Here is a 16,872-nt window from a genome sequence, read left to right on the forward strand (position 1 = left end):
GGCTTTCTAAAGCTCATTGTCCTTGCTGGGCAAGTTAACTCTTGAGGCCTATTCAATACCAAGTCTTTCCTTCTCAGCCATCCCGGGATCAGCTGCTCAACAAGCCTCTCCTCTAACTGTCCCCTCACCTGACCATGGGAAAGGATGGAGTCAGGGAAGAAGAGCCCTTCTCTCTTGTTTGCCTTCACGCGTCCTTGTAGGACAGAAAGGATGGCCATCTCCTTTGAAGGACTCCAGACTGGGCTGTGCAGCCTCCCCAAGGGCTGCGAGGGGAGAAACCTGCCCCATCCCCAAACACCTGAGTATTTTAAGACATAGGTTCTTCCTTACCCCCACAACTCATTCGGGAACCCGCCTCAAGACCCAGGTCCTGGGCCCGCAGCAGGCCCAGCGCGCAAGCGCAGTCGCCAGCCCGGCGCGAAGCCGGCGGACATGGAGGCCGCGCCAAGGTGAGAGGGAAGGGTCGACCAGACTCCGCCCCGCCCCGTCACGTGGGAGGCGGAGTCGGAAGCGTGACGGCGTGCGCGGGGGGCGGGGCGCGGCGCTCGCGGCTGCTGCCTGGGAGGGAGGCCGGGCAGGCGGCGGAGCGGCGCGGCTCTCAACCTGACGGGGAAGTGGCCCGGCGGCGGCCGCGGAGAGCCCCGAGGCGGACGGGCGGACGGACGGGCGACGGAGGCGGGGTCCGGGAGGCGAGGCGGGCGGCCTAGAGAGCGAGCGGGTCAGGCTCCGCGTCGGCCGCTCCGTCGGTTCGCTGAATGAAGTGCCCTCCCCGCTGAGCCCCGAGCCCGGCGCTTTTTCCCCCCCGCAAGATGGACGGTTTCGCCGGCAGCCTGGGTGAGTACGGCGGGAGAGTGCTGCGGTCTCCCGCGCGGGGAGGCAGCCCCGTGCCCTCCACACGCCGCGCGGGGGCCCTGCTCTCCACCCCGCCCCTCGGGGTGGCCGCCGTCCCCGGCACATGTTCCCTTGGAGGCTGCCGCCCGCCCTCCGCCGGCTCCGGGGCACGGAGGGCCCCAGCCCCAGCCCTCCTCGCGGCCGGACCCTTCTTCCTTTCTTCGCAGAGCCCCCTCTAGTGTGTGTGTTGGTGTGGGGGGCTCTGCTTCCTCCCAAGGGAGCCGCTTCCTCCTCTCTTGGAGAGGCCCCGAAGAGCCGGTGCACCCTTCCCCGTACACTTGGGGCCCCTTTGCCCTCCCGTCCCCCAGAACCCCCTATTTTTTTTTTCAGGGTTGGGAAAAGATTTCTTTTAACTCAGAACCCTTCTCCAGAGTCAGTACTCCACCGCCGTCTGCACGAACCCGAGCTCTCTTTCCGAGTGGGGACAGTCCTGTGACTCCCGTGTCGGGCAGGGAGCCCCCCTCCCCCATTCCCTCGTTAGGAAGGGCCTCCCTCCCCCTCGGTCTTCACGTTACATTTGGAGTGACTGACCACTTCCCTTCACCGCCCGCTTCCCCCCTCCGCTTCCCTGAGCGTTTGGCAGCGGTGGGAAGACCCAGAGGTACTGAAGCATCATTTGCTGAACCTAGGGAAGGAAGAGGTGCATCCGTGTGCGGGGACCCTCTGAAGAGTGAAAGCAAAGTGTTTTCTGGCTCCCGCACGCCTGCCAGGGAGCAAGTCATCCGGCCCAACGAATCCATAAGAAAGGGGGCCTTTATCAGGGAAAGAAAGGATTCTCCATTTTTGGAATTATGTTGTCTTTGTGGACCGAAGAAAGGCAAGGGGTTATTAATTGAGCAGAAGCATCTTTTTCGGTGTTTCCGAAAAGTACCCGAATAAAGGTGGTGAATTTTGTGCTGGCTGTAGGTTATCAGAATTCCAGGCCGGTACTCAGTGGCTATAATAACCTGTGTCTGGAATTACTATTCTTTGAGGCCGCTGGAATCTGGTTACTGCAAGTATTTAGCTCAACTGTTAAGACTGGTGAGAGAAACAGTTTCTGCGTTGACTGATATCGCGGTTATGTGGTACAGCTGCTCCTGAGTTTATAATCTGAGTCTTTTCTGTGGAGATAGCAAGGCTTCTGTTGCGTTTCTACGTGGATCAGTGGATGATCCGGCCATAGCACGTATTTTAATCTACTCTGATAATATTGGAGTTAGGTGGGTCTTTTTTTTCAAATCTGAAATTAAAAAGTGGGCAGAAGAGGAAGGAACCCATTATAGATATTCAGTAATAGAATAGGTGGTTTTGGCCCCAACTTGGGAATCCAAAAATGCGGTTCTAGTGCTCTCATGTTGGGAATCCTAAAATGGGAGGCTGGTGAGTGCTAGTGTTTCTTTCCCAAAGGCACCTGTTGCCCATTGTCTAACCTCTGATGTTTTGTAATTCCTTCCATAGTGAGGTGGTTTCATTCTTGGGCTGATTTGGAGAGGATCAGCTGTTCATTGGTACTTTTTTTAACTTAATACCTGGGTTACTTGTTCTGTGTCCACTCAAGTGATTCTCTGTGAGGTCAGGAACTGAGTGTTTGGGGGCTCTCTTTGAAGCTATCATAACTACTGCGTTGGCTGCACTACCTGAAAAATGGATGGGATTACTGCTTCCTTTTACTTCTAGAAGATTCCCTGAGGCTTGAACTTCTGTGTTTTGAGTATCTTTCTCACCAGTTGGAGTGCTTTATTGCAAAGCCGTGGATAGAGGTTTTAAGTAACTTTATTCCTTCTTCAATTCACCAATTCGTGAAGCAGTTGATGAAAGAGACTGAAAAATGATGGCGAATTGCAGTTGGGGCTTCCTTCCCCTCCTCCCCATTAAGAACCATATGGCTGACCCTAATGTTAGATTTTAAAAATGATAGCAATTTAAGTGAACCTTTTTCTTTCTTTAGATAATGAGATTGGTCAGGGCCAGGGCTCCGCCTCCCGGTGAGCCCCGGAGGAAATGGTTGCAGATGGTGCATCTGGAACTGCCCAGGAGGAGGATGCTCCTCAGCACCTCTGGGCTTTCTCTTTTTGTCCCACTTGTGGGAATAAAAGGCCCCAGCTGAAACCTTCACGGGTTGGGATGAAGGATGGCTGGTGCTGGTATGTTTTACTGGTAGCCTTTAAGCAGAACAGCTCAGCTCTCGCCAAACGGCTTTTTTTCTATTTCCTGCACTTCATCACTCCAGAACTTAATGTTACATTGATCTTTATTTTATCATAGAGAAAGCCATGAGTATAAAGGCAAGCACTTGACTGCAGTAAATGTTTAAAAGCTTTTTTTTTTTTTTTAGCCAAACAAGAATTTAAAGCATGCAAAGTTTTTTCTGGGGTTACAAGTATTGAAAGCATTTATTCTCAAGAAATTGTATGTGTGGATGTCCTTTTACATACTAGATGTGTTCTTGAAAAACTGTAAGAAATTTTTCTAAGCAGAAAAGTAGAGTGCTTCCTAAACAATGATTCTAGAAAAGCTGATTATTTAAGTTAATCCTATCATAAATTCATTTTGTAAAATGAGAAGCTTAAAATTTAAACTGTGACCTTGCTTGTTGAGTGATACAGAAACCAGCATCTTATATATATTTTATAAAATGTCTGATGGCAATTAGGACTAATTTTTTTTAGTCACAATGAGGAATCTTAGGTGATTGGCCATTTTATAAATGCCGCATTGAAGTTACATAGATGAGTTATTTTTTTTTTTCTGTAACAACAATTGAAGGATGCCTTTAATCTCTGCAGCTGATAAATTTCTAGCAACTTGGCTGGCAGGTGCTTGTGCTCTGGAATTTCCCTTAGGTGTATCGTTTAGTTCATAAACTATGGTAATTTCAAAGGATAATACTTTGGAAATAATTTCTTTAAACTTACTTGGGGGAAAGTAACTCAAATTATTTTGATGTCTGTGTTCAAATCGTTATATACATAAACACAAAATGTACTCTCTGTGTGTGTTTGAGAGGCAGAGAGATTGGGAAAGAGAAAGGCATGCATGTCCTGATTTGCTCCTAAAAAAGCCAACCATGCCCTTAGTTTGTGATCTAGAAACAGTTCAGATCTCATAGGTGAGTGATGGGGCCAGCTATCCAAGCACTCACCTTCCGTCTCCCAGGCTCTGCATTACCAGGAACCTGGTACCCGAAGCCCCTGCATGGAACACAGAAGGCTAACCATCATCATAACTGGGAGACCAAATGCCTGTCTTAGACAATTTATTTTCAAAATCAGATCTATGTGCAAAAGTGGGAGGCTACTGATATACCTTTTCTTAGTGATTTTCCCAAGTTAAAGGTTGGGTGCATTCATAATTTGTCCTACTTAACCTTTATTTTTCATGATAAAAGTATTTTAAGATTTTTAAGCTTGAATTGGCCTAGAGGTTACATATTAAAGAAACTATACAGCAATAAAATCTTAACTTTTTCTGCCTCAAAAATTAAAATACAGCCCCCCCCCCAAATTATAGTAAGTGAAATTGTACGGTTAGTCTATAAGAAATGTAACATTTTAAGTATAAACATGAATAAATAATAACAGTGTGCTTCAGCATATGACATGTAAGAAATCAGCATTTTTAATATTACCATATTAGAGCTATAATTTTTTAAAAGATTTATTTATTTGAAAGAGGGACAGAAACAGAGGTTTTACCTCCACTGGTTCACTTCCTAGTCAGCTGCAGGGCAGGGCTGGGCCTGGCTGGGAGTGGAGCAGCCAGCTTGAACCAGTACTCCACTGTTGGGATGCTGGTGTTGCTGCTAAATCATTGTGCCACAACCTGGCTCCAGAGTTATTTGTTTTTGTTTATTTGAAAAGCAGAGAGAACTATGGTTTCTTTTCACACGTGTAATTTTGCTCACTTGAAGAAACAATGTACTATATGTGAATCGTTAGTATTAATCTAGTCTGAGCATTCTTTAAATATTTACATAAAATTGCTTTTCATACAATAAAATTTTGGGGGAGATTTTTTCTTTTAATTTCTTAAGTGATTGCCTTTTGAAAGGCTCAAAGTAGGCATAAGTAACAAGATGACATGGTTACTAAGTTACATCTTAAATAGTATATAGCCAGAGCAGAGTAGTTAACATGTTTCAGCTTAAAACTTGTGTGGTCCAGCATTGTGCCTGCTGTCCTTTAGGGAAGGACAAATAAAGCCATGCCTCCTGCCTCATAGGAGCTTACTGTCTACTTTAAATAGGCATCTACTGATGTTTGTTACTGAGTCTAAATAAAATACCAAAAATAGAGAAGCACCGTTTCTAAATGCTATGCTATTTATCAAATAATTTTTGAGAGATCATTTGAGGGCTGCCAGCTTTATCTGTTTAGAGCCTGGCTTTTTAAAATGGAACTATATAGCAATTCAAATTCTAGATAATAATGTTGCTGGGTCTTTTTCTTTCTTATGTGTAAGTTTCAGTAATGTGTAGAAAAGTACTGATTTTATGTGTGGCAGTCCTTTATATAACATGTAAAAACTTTAGTATTTGCTCATGAAAAATTTGAAAACATTTTCATTTTAAAGTAAGTGGTCTCTGTTTCCCTCCCTTTCACTCCATCTTTCAAATAAGAAATAATTTTTTTAAATTAAGTGGATAGATTTTTAAAAGTTTAAATAGTCCGTTTCATTAGTTACTACCTGAGTGTCCAAGATTTCTGAGTCTATTGCGTTTCTCTGAATGTGCGCCTTCATCCTATAATTCTATCTTTGTTAGACTGTTATGATTCCTTAATTTTACCTGTTGCCTTATAGTTTAAAAGGAGCTTTCACCTCAGTGTATATACTAACCTTGGGAAATAAATTACTGCGTCAGGCATTGTATGATTTTAATTCTTAAAGGCTTTTTTAATTCAAGGTTTATTTTTTTGAATGGGAACTAATTTGTGGTGCTCATGATTCATAATCTTTTTTTTTTTAAGATTTATTTTTATTATTTTTTCATTGGAAAGGCGGATATACAGAGAGGAGAGACAGAGAGGAAGATCTTCCGTCCGATGATTCACTCCCCAAGTGAGCGCAACGGGCCAATACCATGCCGATCTGAAGCCAGGAGCCTCTTCCAGGTCTCCCACGCGGGTGCAGGTTCCCAAAGCTTTTGGGCCGTCCTCGACTGCCGACTGCCTTCCCAGGCCACAGGCAGGGAGCTGGAAGGGAAGCGGGGCTGCCGGGATTAGAACCGGCGCCCATATGGGATCCCGGGTGTGCAAGGCGAGGACCTTTAACCACTTGCGCCACCGCGCCGGGCCCCATAATCTTTTTTTAAAAAAATTTTTTATTGAAAAGGCCCATTTACAGAGAGAAGGAGAGACAAAGATCTCTGTCAAGTGGCTCACTCCCAAAGTGGCTGCAACAACTGGAGCTGGCCTAACCTGAAGTCAGGAGCCATGAGCTGCTTCCCGGTCTCCTTTGCGAGTGCAGGGTTCTAAGGTTTTTGGATCATCTTCTGCTTTCCTAGGCTACAAGAGGGAGCTGGAAGAGAAGTGAAACAGCCAGGACATGAACCAGCACCCGTATAGAATCCTGAAGGATGAGAGACGAGGATTTAAACATTGAGCTGTTGCACTGGGCCCATCCATAATAGTTTTAAATAATAAAAGCATAAGGCAAAAAAAAAATTTAGAAAATAAATGTCCTTTTCTCCATAATGAGTTACCAGATGCTAATTTAGTGTAGGTTTTTTTCCTTTGCCTAGCTTTTTAATAATCAAAATCATACTGTAGACATAATTTGCGTTGTTTCGTCCTTTTTATTGGATACCAGCCTTTTTCTTTTAAATTTGTGTGTGTGTGTGTATATGTATTTTGATGAAATCCAGTATTGTCCTCCATTATTCCGTTATTGAACCTTCTAAACTTACTGGTACATCAAATCTAGCAGACCTGAACTTGAGTCTGCACGTCTCTTCTAAGCTTAATTCCTTCTTTCTCACTGACTGTGTCAGTCAGCCTTGAAATCCCAGAACCATTTGAGTCCTTGCTATTTTTACTTACCACATTAAAATCTCTTCTAAGACTTGTCAATTCTTGTCACCTTTTCTCATCTTTACTTTACTCTTCCACCACTGTGGTTCAAATACTTAATATTCCATGCCTGGATTATTGCATAGCCTCAAGAATCTCCACCTGTTTAGTTTATTTTGTACAGAGCCTTCAGATTATTCTTCTGAAGCTGTGCTTTGATTGTGCCTGTTCATGTCATGACTAGATGAATTCAAACACCTTAGCTTTATGCTGAAGTCTGTTATCTCTTTCTGTATGCCCTAGTTAAAAGGACCCATATTTTGTTCAAAATTGAGTTGACAACTTTTCATGCTTCATCCTTTTCATTAACCTTCAAATTCAAATATTGTTTCCCTTCTGAAAATTCTTCCATATTCATCTCTCTTGTTCGTGAGAGTAGTAACCCTTGAACCTTTGAGAGCCCTTACGGGAGAAGGTCCCTTCCTATAGCTCAAAGGTAGAAGTAATTGTTACAAATGTTAAAAGTATTAGAACTATTTATCTAAGCTAATATAAACTTGTTGAAAGCTGAAATTCTTATCTGTTTTTGAAATGTCACAGTGGAGATTTCATGATCCATTAAAATTTAGAGGAAAAAAATTTGGACTAGTAGGTAGTTGGCTTCACTTTAATGTGCCATTTTATGGTTTTGAACAGTAAAGAGCAAACATAATACATAATCAGAATAAATATTTTAAAAGTTATTTTAAAATGCAAACAACTCATGTTTATGTATTTTTTCAACTTGGAATGAGTAAAAATGTTTCTGACTTTATTGAGAATTTGGTAAATATTTTGTGCCAGGGCTCTGTGCAAAAGTCCTTGCTTTGCATGGGACAGGATCCCATGTGGGTGCCCGTTCATATCCTGTTGTTCCACTTCCCTTCCAGCTCTCTGCTGGTCGTCTGGGAAAGCAGCAGAGGATGAGCCAAAGCCTTGGGACCCTGCACCTGCATGGAAGAACTGAGGAAGTTCCTGACTTTTGGCTTTGGATTGTCTCAGCTTTGGCCATCTTGGCTTTTATATTATATTATATTATATTATAGTAGCTTTTTAATGGAGACTGTCATATCTAGTAACATGTTATTTAACTTCATGGCATTGTAAATTTCTATTTTTCTTTCTATTGTTGATTTTGTATTATGACTTTTCATTTAAGGGGATGTACAGTAGCTGTGAAATGGAGACTAACATATCCAGATGTGAGAATACAATGTAATATGCATTTCTACTTCCAGACAAAGATGGACTTAAAATGAAACTATTCACTATATCTTGACAATAGGATGCTGGACTCTCTGCCATTGTCCATGCCCGCAATGATGGACATATGACTGTGTATGAAGAACTATATTTTAGTAATGATATAGAGGAACTGGGGGGGGGGGGAATTGGGGAAGGGATAAGGGAAATGCCAGGAGCCTATGGAACTATATCATAAAATGATAATAATAATAAAATGTAAAAAAAATAGTATTCTGTGAAGCTTTTAATTTTTCCAACGATTTATTTATTTTTACTGAAAAGTCAGATTTACAGAGAAATGGAGACTGAGAGAAAGATCCTCCATCCATTGGTTCACTCTGCAAGTGGCCTCAGTGGCCAGAGCTGAGCTAATCTGAAGGCAGGAGCCAGGACCACCTTCTGGGTCTTCCAGATGGATGCATTTGCACAAGGCTTTTGGGCCATCTTCTGCTGCTTTTCCAGGCCATAAGTGGGAAGTTGAGCAGCAGGGACAGGAACCAGCGCCCGCATGTGATGTTGGTGCTTGAAGGGGAGGATTAGCCAATTGAGCTATATCGATATGCTGTGAACTTTTACTTTGTTAAAACTGTGTTTTCTTAGGTTGTTGTATAGCTTCTTTTTGTGGATCACACAATCAGATGACAGTTTTAGTAGCTAAATCTATTTTTTGAAGACTAAATGTGAAGATAGATTAGTAATCAGAAGAAATTACAGTGAATTATGTGTCATGCCTGAAAACATTTTAGATTCTGAATTATTAAATGGTTAATATCAGTGTTAACAAAAATATATCTACAGCTCTAGAATCAGTGTAATTCAAGCAAGTTCATTATATATAATATGTTATAAAATTATTAGCATAGGATATGATAGTTACTTTGCAACAGGATTCTTTGTTCTTTTAGCTTTCCTGATTTGTGTGTTTCTTGATCAGCTCTCTACTTCTTTATTGGCTACTTAAAACTAAAATCTACTTGGGCTTTAAGGCATGGCTCAGGTAACCCCTCCCCCCAAGCTGCTTCTGATTGTTCTACTCATATATGCTCAAACCATTCCGTTTTAATGTTCCTGAAATGGAAGAGAGTGTTCTTGCCTAAGAGATCTGGGAGGCTTGCCAAAAGTTGAGGTCTATTTAATGTTAAAATTCATGATTACTCATATAAATAATTCATATATTTTGCAATCATACTGAAGCTTGGTTCAGACAGGAATAATTAGTATAAGATGATATGTGATGAAAGCAGGAAATTTATTGGGAGTTAGAGATAGACAGTACTCCCATATGCTGATTGATTCCCTAGATGCTTCCCTGGTCCTGCACTAAGTAGGGGTTGGGTCTTGTTGCAGATGGAGCCATCACTGCTGTCTCCCAGGTACTGCACTAGCAGGAACTGGAATCAGGAGTTAAAGCCAAGTATGGAACACAGCTACTGTGATCTGGGACATGGATGTCTTTTGTTACTATATTAAAAACATTTTTAACAGCTACATAAAAACCACCTTTTTATGGTATACCTAGAGAGGTATTTTGATGTATGTGTATGTTGTTTAACTGGCATCTTAGGTGCTAAGCCAAATACCCGGCCCTCACATTATCTTTTCATTACATTAAGAAAAAAATTTGTGTATTTATATATGTATTTGAAAGGAAGAAAGGAAGAGATCTTCCATCTATTGGTTCACTCCTTAGATGACTACAACAGCCAGGTCTGAACCACACTGATTCTAGGAGCTAGCAACTCCATCTGGGTCTTCCATATGGGTGTCAGGGTTCCAAGCATTAGGGCCATTGTCTTCTGTCTTCCTAGGCACATTAGCAGGGAGCTGAATTGAAAGTCAAGTAGTCAGGACACAAACCGGCACTCTGGTATCTTGAACTGAATTTACAATATAGGATCCAATATAGAATTGCTCCACAGTTCAAGCCCCTTCCAGGTAGTTTTTTTGAAGGCTCCACATATTTGTTATTAGTTGCAAGGAGAAAAAAAAACTTTGGGAATAATGATAAAATCAGACAATACCTTGAGTGTACAATGAAAGTAAACAACACTAGGAGCTCTGTGTGTTTCTAGATACAGTGTCCTGAGAAGGCCACATTATTTTCTAGCTATGAATGTTTTGCCTGAATCTACTCATGAGGAAACATGGATCTCCAAATGGGAAACATTCCTGTTTAAAAGACAGGGATGCTGCATTTTTTTTTTGTGGGGTGGGGGAGGTCTCCATCCTCTGTTCGTTCTTCCAAATTCCTACAGTAACTGGAAATGATCCAGACCAAAACTAGGAGCCAGACATCCTGAAACTCCCACGTGGATGACAGGGAGCCAAGTGCTTGGCCATCATCATTCTCCCAGAATGTGCATTGCCAGGGTGATGGAATGGATAGTGGAGCCTGCACTGGAACCTGGACCCTAAGATGTGAGATGCAGGCATCCCGAGTGCTGTTTGAACCGAATTGCTAGTCCCTGTGTGTGTGATTGAACTTAACACTAATATTATGAAGATAGTAGGGTTGTGGGTGTGTTTTAGATTAAAGGAGACTGGAGAGATATGACAGTTCCAAAATCTGACTCTAGGCTGGATCTTTTAATGTATATATTTCGTTATGTGAAAGGTGGAATAACAGAAATGAAGAGCCTCCGTCCACTGATTCACTTCCCAAATGCCTGTAATAGCTGAGCTGGCCTAGGCAAAAGTTAGAAGCCTTCTGGGCCTTATACTTGGGTTTCAGGGATCCAGTATTGGAGTCATTATCTACTACCTGCTAAGGTGCATTAGCAGAAAGCTGCACTGGGACCAGAGGCACAGCACTCACCCCTGGACTGGATCTTATGTTAGAGGAAAGAAAGAAAGATATTGATTCACTTTGGAAAACTGGAATATAGATGGAAGATTAATGTTTGCATTAATGTTTAACTTACTGAAGTGGAAGATTATCCTAAATCTATCTATGAAAAGTTAGTATTTTTGGTTTTAGGAAATTCACACTGTAACTAGAGATAAAAAAGACCTGATGTGTGAAACTTATAAGAAAGATGCATTTATTTATTTGAAAGAGTTATATGTAGAGAGAGAAATAGGTCTGCTGTTTCATTTTCCAAATGTCCTCAATAGCTGGGGCTGGGTCTGTGCCAGGTCAATTCCAGGAGCTTATTCCAGTCTCATGTAGGTGACAGAGGCCCAAACACCTGAGCCATCTTTTTTGTTTTCAGGCCACTAGCTGGAAGCTGGATCAGAAGTGGAGCAGCTGAAACATGAACCATTCCATTAACCTTGTGGAATGCTGGCATTTTAGGCTGTGGTGCCACTTACTTTGCCACAGCACTAGTCCCTGTAACTTACTCTTAAATGGTACCTAAAAAGTATGTAATATTTATGTGTTTTATTCTTCTTGTTTTTATTTAACATTAGAAAGACATGGGGGTTTCCCATTGCTGGGTCATTCTCCTAATGCTTGCAATAGTTGGGGGCTGGGTGAGGCCAAAACTAGGAGCAGAGAACACATTCCAGGTCTTCCATGTGGGTGGCAGTGACCCAAGTGCTTAAGTCATCATCTGCTACCTCCCACAGTGCACTTTAGCAGAAAGCTGAGATCAGAGCAGAGCTGGGAGTCTAACCCAGGCACTCCCAATGTGGAAAGTGGATGCCAAGTGCCATGTTATCCACTATGCCAAATGCCTGTGTCCACATATGTTTTATATATGTGAATATAGTTAAACACACATGTAGTATATTTATGTGCAGAGGGAAGAAAAAAAGTAGAAATTGCATGCATGTGTACAAATATGGATGAAAGGTTAACAACAGATGGATTTGGTAAAGCTGTGTAACTGTTTTTTTTTTTTAAAGGATTGATTTATTATTTAAAAGGCAGAGTAACAGAGAGAGGGAGAAGAGATCTTTGATCTACTGGTTTACTGCTCAAATGCCAGCAACAGTTGGGACTGGGCCAGGCTGAAGCCAGAAGCTAGGAACTGCATCTGGCTTGCATGTGGATGGCAGGAATCCAAGTATTTGAGCCATCTGCTGCTGCTTCAAGTGCATTAGCAGGAAGCTAGAGTGGAAAAGAAGATGGAAACTATCTCAGGCATTCTGATACAGGATGTTGGCAACTGAGCTGGTGGCTTCGTCTGTAACATCACAATGCCCATCCTTGTACTTTCTTTGTTCTTGAAGCTATTCTGTAAGCTTGAGATTCTCTTTAAATATTTCCTTAAAAATTTTGAACTTTGTTATATACACCATAATAGAGCATATAAAATTATGAAATTGTCTTATCTCCCAGAAAATTCCACTATAAACTATTGAGATGAATCTGTGTATAAACCATTTCTTGTCCTTTTCTCCTTAGTCCTGTTTGACAAACCTGCCTCTGGGGCAGAGGTGTTTGGTTCAAACTTAGCTGATGGAATTGTCTCTTGAGTGTTTTAAAAATTAGAAATTTCACAGAAAAATCTGAATCGTTGATTTCTCTTGTAAAATTGAAAGGCTTTGACAACTCTGTGTCCGTGTTGATATGGACAACCAAGTGATATGTACAGTGAATATCCTAGATTGTTTCAGTTTTACCAATTTTTTTTTTTTTAAAGACAGGATGCTGCATTTTTTGTTGTTGTTGTTGTTGTTGTTTGGAAAAGATCTCCATCCTCTGGTTCACTCTTCCAAATTACATGTTTGTAACCTTTACCTAATATGGGAAGTGGCGAGGATGTCTAGCTTCTTTGTGCAGATGAACAACTTCAGAGCTAAGGTTTTGAACTTAATTTCTCACTTCTTGTTTATTTCTGTTGAATGAGGACTTTCTATATAACCATATTACAACTGGAAAAAAGGTAAATTATTAAAAAAGATTTATTTGAAAGTTGAAGTTAGAGGGACAGGCAGACTGATTCATTTCCTCAGGTCACAAAGGTTGGGACTGAGGTAGACTGAATCCAGAAGCCTACAGCTTCATCTGGGTTTCCCACATGAGTGCAGGGACCTAAAATATTTGTTTATTCTTATTGTAAAGTAAGATATACAGAGAAGAGAGACAGAGAGGAAGATCTTCTGTCCACTGATTTATACCCCAAGTGTCTGCATTGGCCAGAACTCAGCCAAAAACCAGGAGCCAGGAGTTTTCTCTGGGTCTCCCACGCAGGAGCAGGGTCCAGGCTTTGGTCTGTCCTCAACTGCTTTCCCAGGCCACAAGCAGGGAGCTGGATAGAAAGTGGGGCTGCTGGGATTAGAACTGGCACCCATATGGGATCCCAGTGTGTACAAGGTGAAGACTTTCGCCACTAGGCTGTTGTGCCAGGCCCAGGAAGTAAAATTTTTTAAAAATGTTTGTTTATATAGCATTTTCATTTATTTGAATGTCAGTGACAGAAGATACCTGTAATCCGCTGGTTTACTCTCCAAATGTCCACGATAGCCAGGGCTGGACCAGGCTGAAGCCAGGAGCTAGGAACGCCCTGTGAGTCTCCCATGTGGGTAGAAAGGGCCCAAGCACTTGAGCCATGTTCCGATGCCTCGCATATGAGCTTCTAAGAAATTCGATGGAAAGTGGAGTAACTTTAATGGCTTGACCTGCCCTAGGAAGGGGTGAGAACACTTGCTCCAGTAAGTAAATATTCCTCAGACCATTGTAGTTTCATTGTCTTAAGGGATCCAGTAAAAATTACATGTTTTATTTAGTTGTGCTTCTTTAGCTTCCTGTAATTTGGTGCAGTCCTTTTGTTTTTTTCTTGGGTTTTATGACCTTTACTCTTGGAAGATTACAGGCTAGTTGTTTTGTAGTATGTCTCTAAACTTCATCTTTTCTCCTGCTTAAATTTACCTTAGATATCTTTGGCAGAAGTACCACAGAATTGAAGCTGTGTTTGTGCCCTTGCATCCTGTCAGGTGGCATGTAATTTTGGTTTTTCTTACTACTTGTTCTATCCATTTTGGTCACTTTTAAGGTAATTATTAGGCTTTTTTTTAAAATTAGGTAATTATTATAAGGTTTTTATTAGGCTTCTCTGCTATAAGATAACGTTTTTTAGTTCATGCTAATAAGTATTTTATGGGAGGCATTTTGAAACTATAGATATTTGTTTCTGATACCTTAAATCCACTGGATTATTTTTATCTGTATGGACTCCGGTGTCTTACTGTGGTTTTCACAGTAATAACTGGATTATAAATGGACTATAATCCATTTCTGTTTATTTGGTGCTATTTTGGCTGGTGGATACCCATTCAAGCTGACTTTTGTGTACATTTACTATGTTTCCATCATTCTTTGAAAACTTGGCTTTCAGACATAAGATAGTTCAGTTTCAATTATTTTTTTTTTATTTGACAGTCATTTACTGAGAAATCTTCCATACATTGGTTTACTCCCTAGATGGCTGCAATGACTACAGTTAAACTGGTCTGAAGCCAGGAACCGGGAGCTTCTTCTGGGTCTCCCATGCAAGTGCAGAGTCGCAAGTCTTTGGATTGTCCTGTCCTCTGCTGCTTCTCCAAGCCCCAGACAGGGAGCTGGATGGGAAGTGGAGCAGCTTGAACTCGAACTGGTACCCATCTATGGTGCAGTTGCGTCATGTGGAGGCTTAGCCTACTATATTGTGGTATTGGGCCTTAAGTTCATTTTATGTTCTTCCCTACTTAGCCCTGGAATTAGCCATTTTTCCAAGAACTTGCTCTTTTTGTGTGGAATGGTGTTTACAAGCCAGGTTGCATGCAGTAGTTCTTCTCATTGTTGTAGAATCTTCTCATTATTGGTTAATACAAGGGAATGTAGGTATGTGGAGATGGGTAGATATATTCATATATTTCTCTTTATAGTAATACAGGGTTTGCTTTGGTCTTCTCTTGAATGTTAAGTACATTATTCAACTGAGAGGAAGCTGGCTTCCATGTGTTCAGCACATTTATTTGATGTATCATTAATCTCCTGCTTTCTTACCTGCTCAGGCTATAACTCTTGACTGTGCTGGGCTGCCCTCTTGGGCAGACTCCTTATTCTACACTTCCTGTGTCACCTGTGGGTGCATTGACACCCTGCACTGAGCTTTCATGCCTATGCTGGGGCTTTTTTCTTGCTCTATCCTGTTTAACAGCTTTAGAGTGCTGAGGAGGGAAGAGGCCTAGTCTTCTTTTTTTTTTTCTCATTTAAAAATATCAACAGTAAACAACAGCTTTGAAAACAGTAACTTTTCTGCCAGATAACACTATTTCTGCATTTATGTCTCCCAAATTTAGTTTCATGGTGTGTTAGTCTGTTAGAGCTACCATAATAAATTGCCACGGACTGGGTGTCTTAAATAGTAGGATTTTTTCCCCCAATTTTGGAAGCTATGAGTCCTAAGATCAAGGTGTCAACAAAGTGTATGTTCAAAGCCCCTCTACCTGGGTTGCAGATAGCCAATCTGACAGTCTTTACTATGAACACCCCTGATATGTCTGTTTATGTCTACATTTCGTGCTACGAGGACACCCGTTATGTTGGATTAGGACCCACCAGTTAGGACCTTACCTTTATTAACCACCTCTTTAAAGATCCTCTCTCCATATATAGTCACATTCTGAGGATTTCAACATAGGAGTTTTAGAGGGAGCAAAATTGACTCATAAACATATGTGTGTTGTATAATTTTAAATACAAATTCGTTTTTATGGTTTTCTATAGCCTATAATAATATATTAATTTTTAGGGCTGACATTGTGATATAGCAGGCTAATATTCTGCCTGTGGCACCTGCATTTTATGTGGGTACCAGTTTATGTCCTGACTGCTCCACTTCCCACTAGGGCCCTGCTAATGTCCTGCGAAAGCAATGGAGGATGACCAAAGACCTTGGGACCCTGCACCAGTGTGGGAGATCAGAAACAAGCTTCTGGCTCCCAGCTTTGGACTAGAACAATTGTGGCCATTGTGGCCATGTGGGGAGAACCAACAAGTGCAAAATTTGTCTGTCTCTGTTTCTCTCTAACAATGACATAAAAAGTGTACACATATATATAATATATATGTATATATATATAATTTTATGTTCAAATGAGGGCTTCTATCATGTTGAGTTAGAGAACAGTTTTCATGAGTCTCTTAATAATGTTGAAACGATGAAATATTTTATCATATGGTAAATGATCTGTAGGAGTGATTGTATAACTCAGTGGTAGGACACCATATTGGAGAAGCTGCGTTTTATACCTGGCTACAGCCTTTGACTTTAGCTTCTTGAAAATGCAGACTCTGGGGGGCAGTAATGATGGCTCAAGTAAATGGGATTGTGTCACCCATGTGGCAGATATGCTTGGGTGAGTTCACTGCTCCCAGCTTTGTCATGGCTCAGCCCCCAGTCATTGTGGGCATGTGGGGAGTGGACCAGAGGTTCAGAACTTTCTCTCTCTGCCTCTCAAATGACTAAACAAAAAATGTTAAACAAGTGGATTAGATCATTAGTGTAAAGTGGCTTGAGGGGTATTTGCTGTCAATAAGAATCATTTATTTATTTATTTTGTTATATTATTTTTTATTGATTACATTGCATTATGTGATACTGTCTCATAGGCTCTGGGATTCTCCCAACCCCTCCCCATACCTTTCCCCCCAGAATCATTTAGGTTCATCTTACTATCCTGTGTCTGTATTTAAGTAGTCAATGATTGCCTCTATCCAAGGAACTTTTAGATGGTGTGTGACTGAGGAGTGGTAATGGAAGCATAAGGTGAAGAA

General features: G+C 41.5%; 1 protein-coding gene across 4 annotated transcripts in view; it reads left to right on the forward strand.

Moving 5' to 3' along the window:
* The first annotated feature begins 549 nt into the window (after positions 1-549).
* The window catches only part of EML4 (EMAP like 4), a 110,987-nt gene continuing 94,664 nt past the window's right edge, over positions 550-16,872 (forward strand). For 2 of the 4 annotated variants that reach the window (XM_040993149.1, XM_040993150.1), the window contains exon 1: positions 623-834. In XM_040993149.1, coding sequence (XP_040849083.1) covers positions 810-834 — 25 coding nt within the window. In that variant the 5' untranslated portion in view covers positions 623-809. Of the gene's footprint in view, positions 835-16,872 lie in introns of all 4 variants that reach the window. The other 2 variants (XM_040993148.1, XM_040993147.1) reach the window with 2 other exon arrangements.

Source organism: Ochotona curzoniae, unplaced genomic scaffold (assembly GCF_017591425.1).
Source record: "Ochotona curzoniae isolate NIBS_2020 unplaced genomic scaffold, NIBS_Ocur_1.0 contig_883, whole genome shotgun sequence".
In the NCBI taxonomy this organism is placed as follows: Eukaryota; Metazoa; Chordata; class Mammalia; order Lagomorpha; family Ochotonidae; genus Ochotona; species Ochotona curzoniae.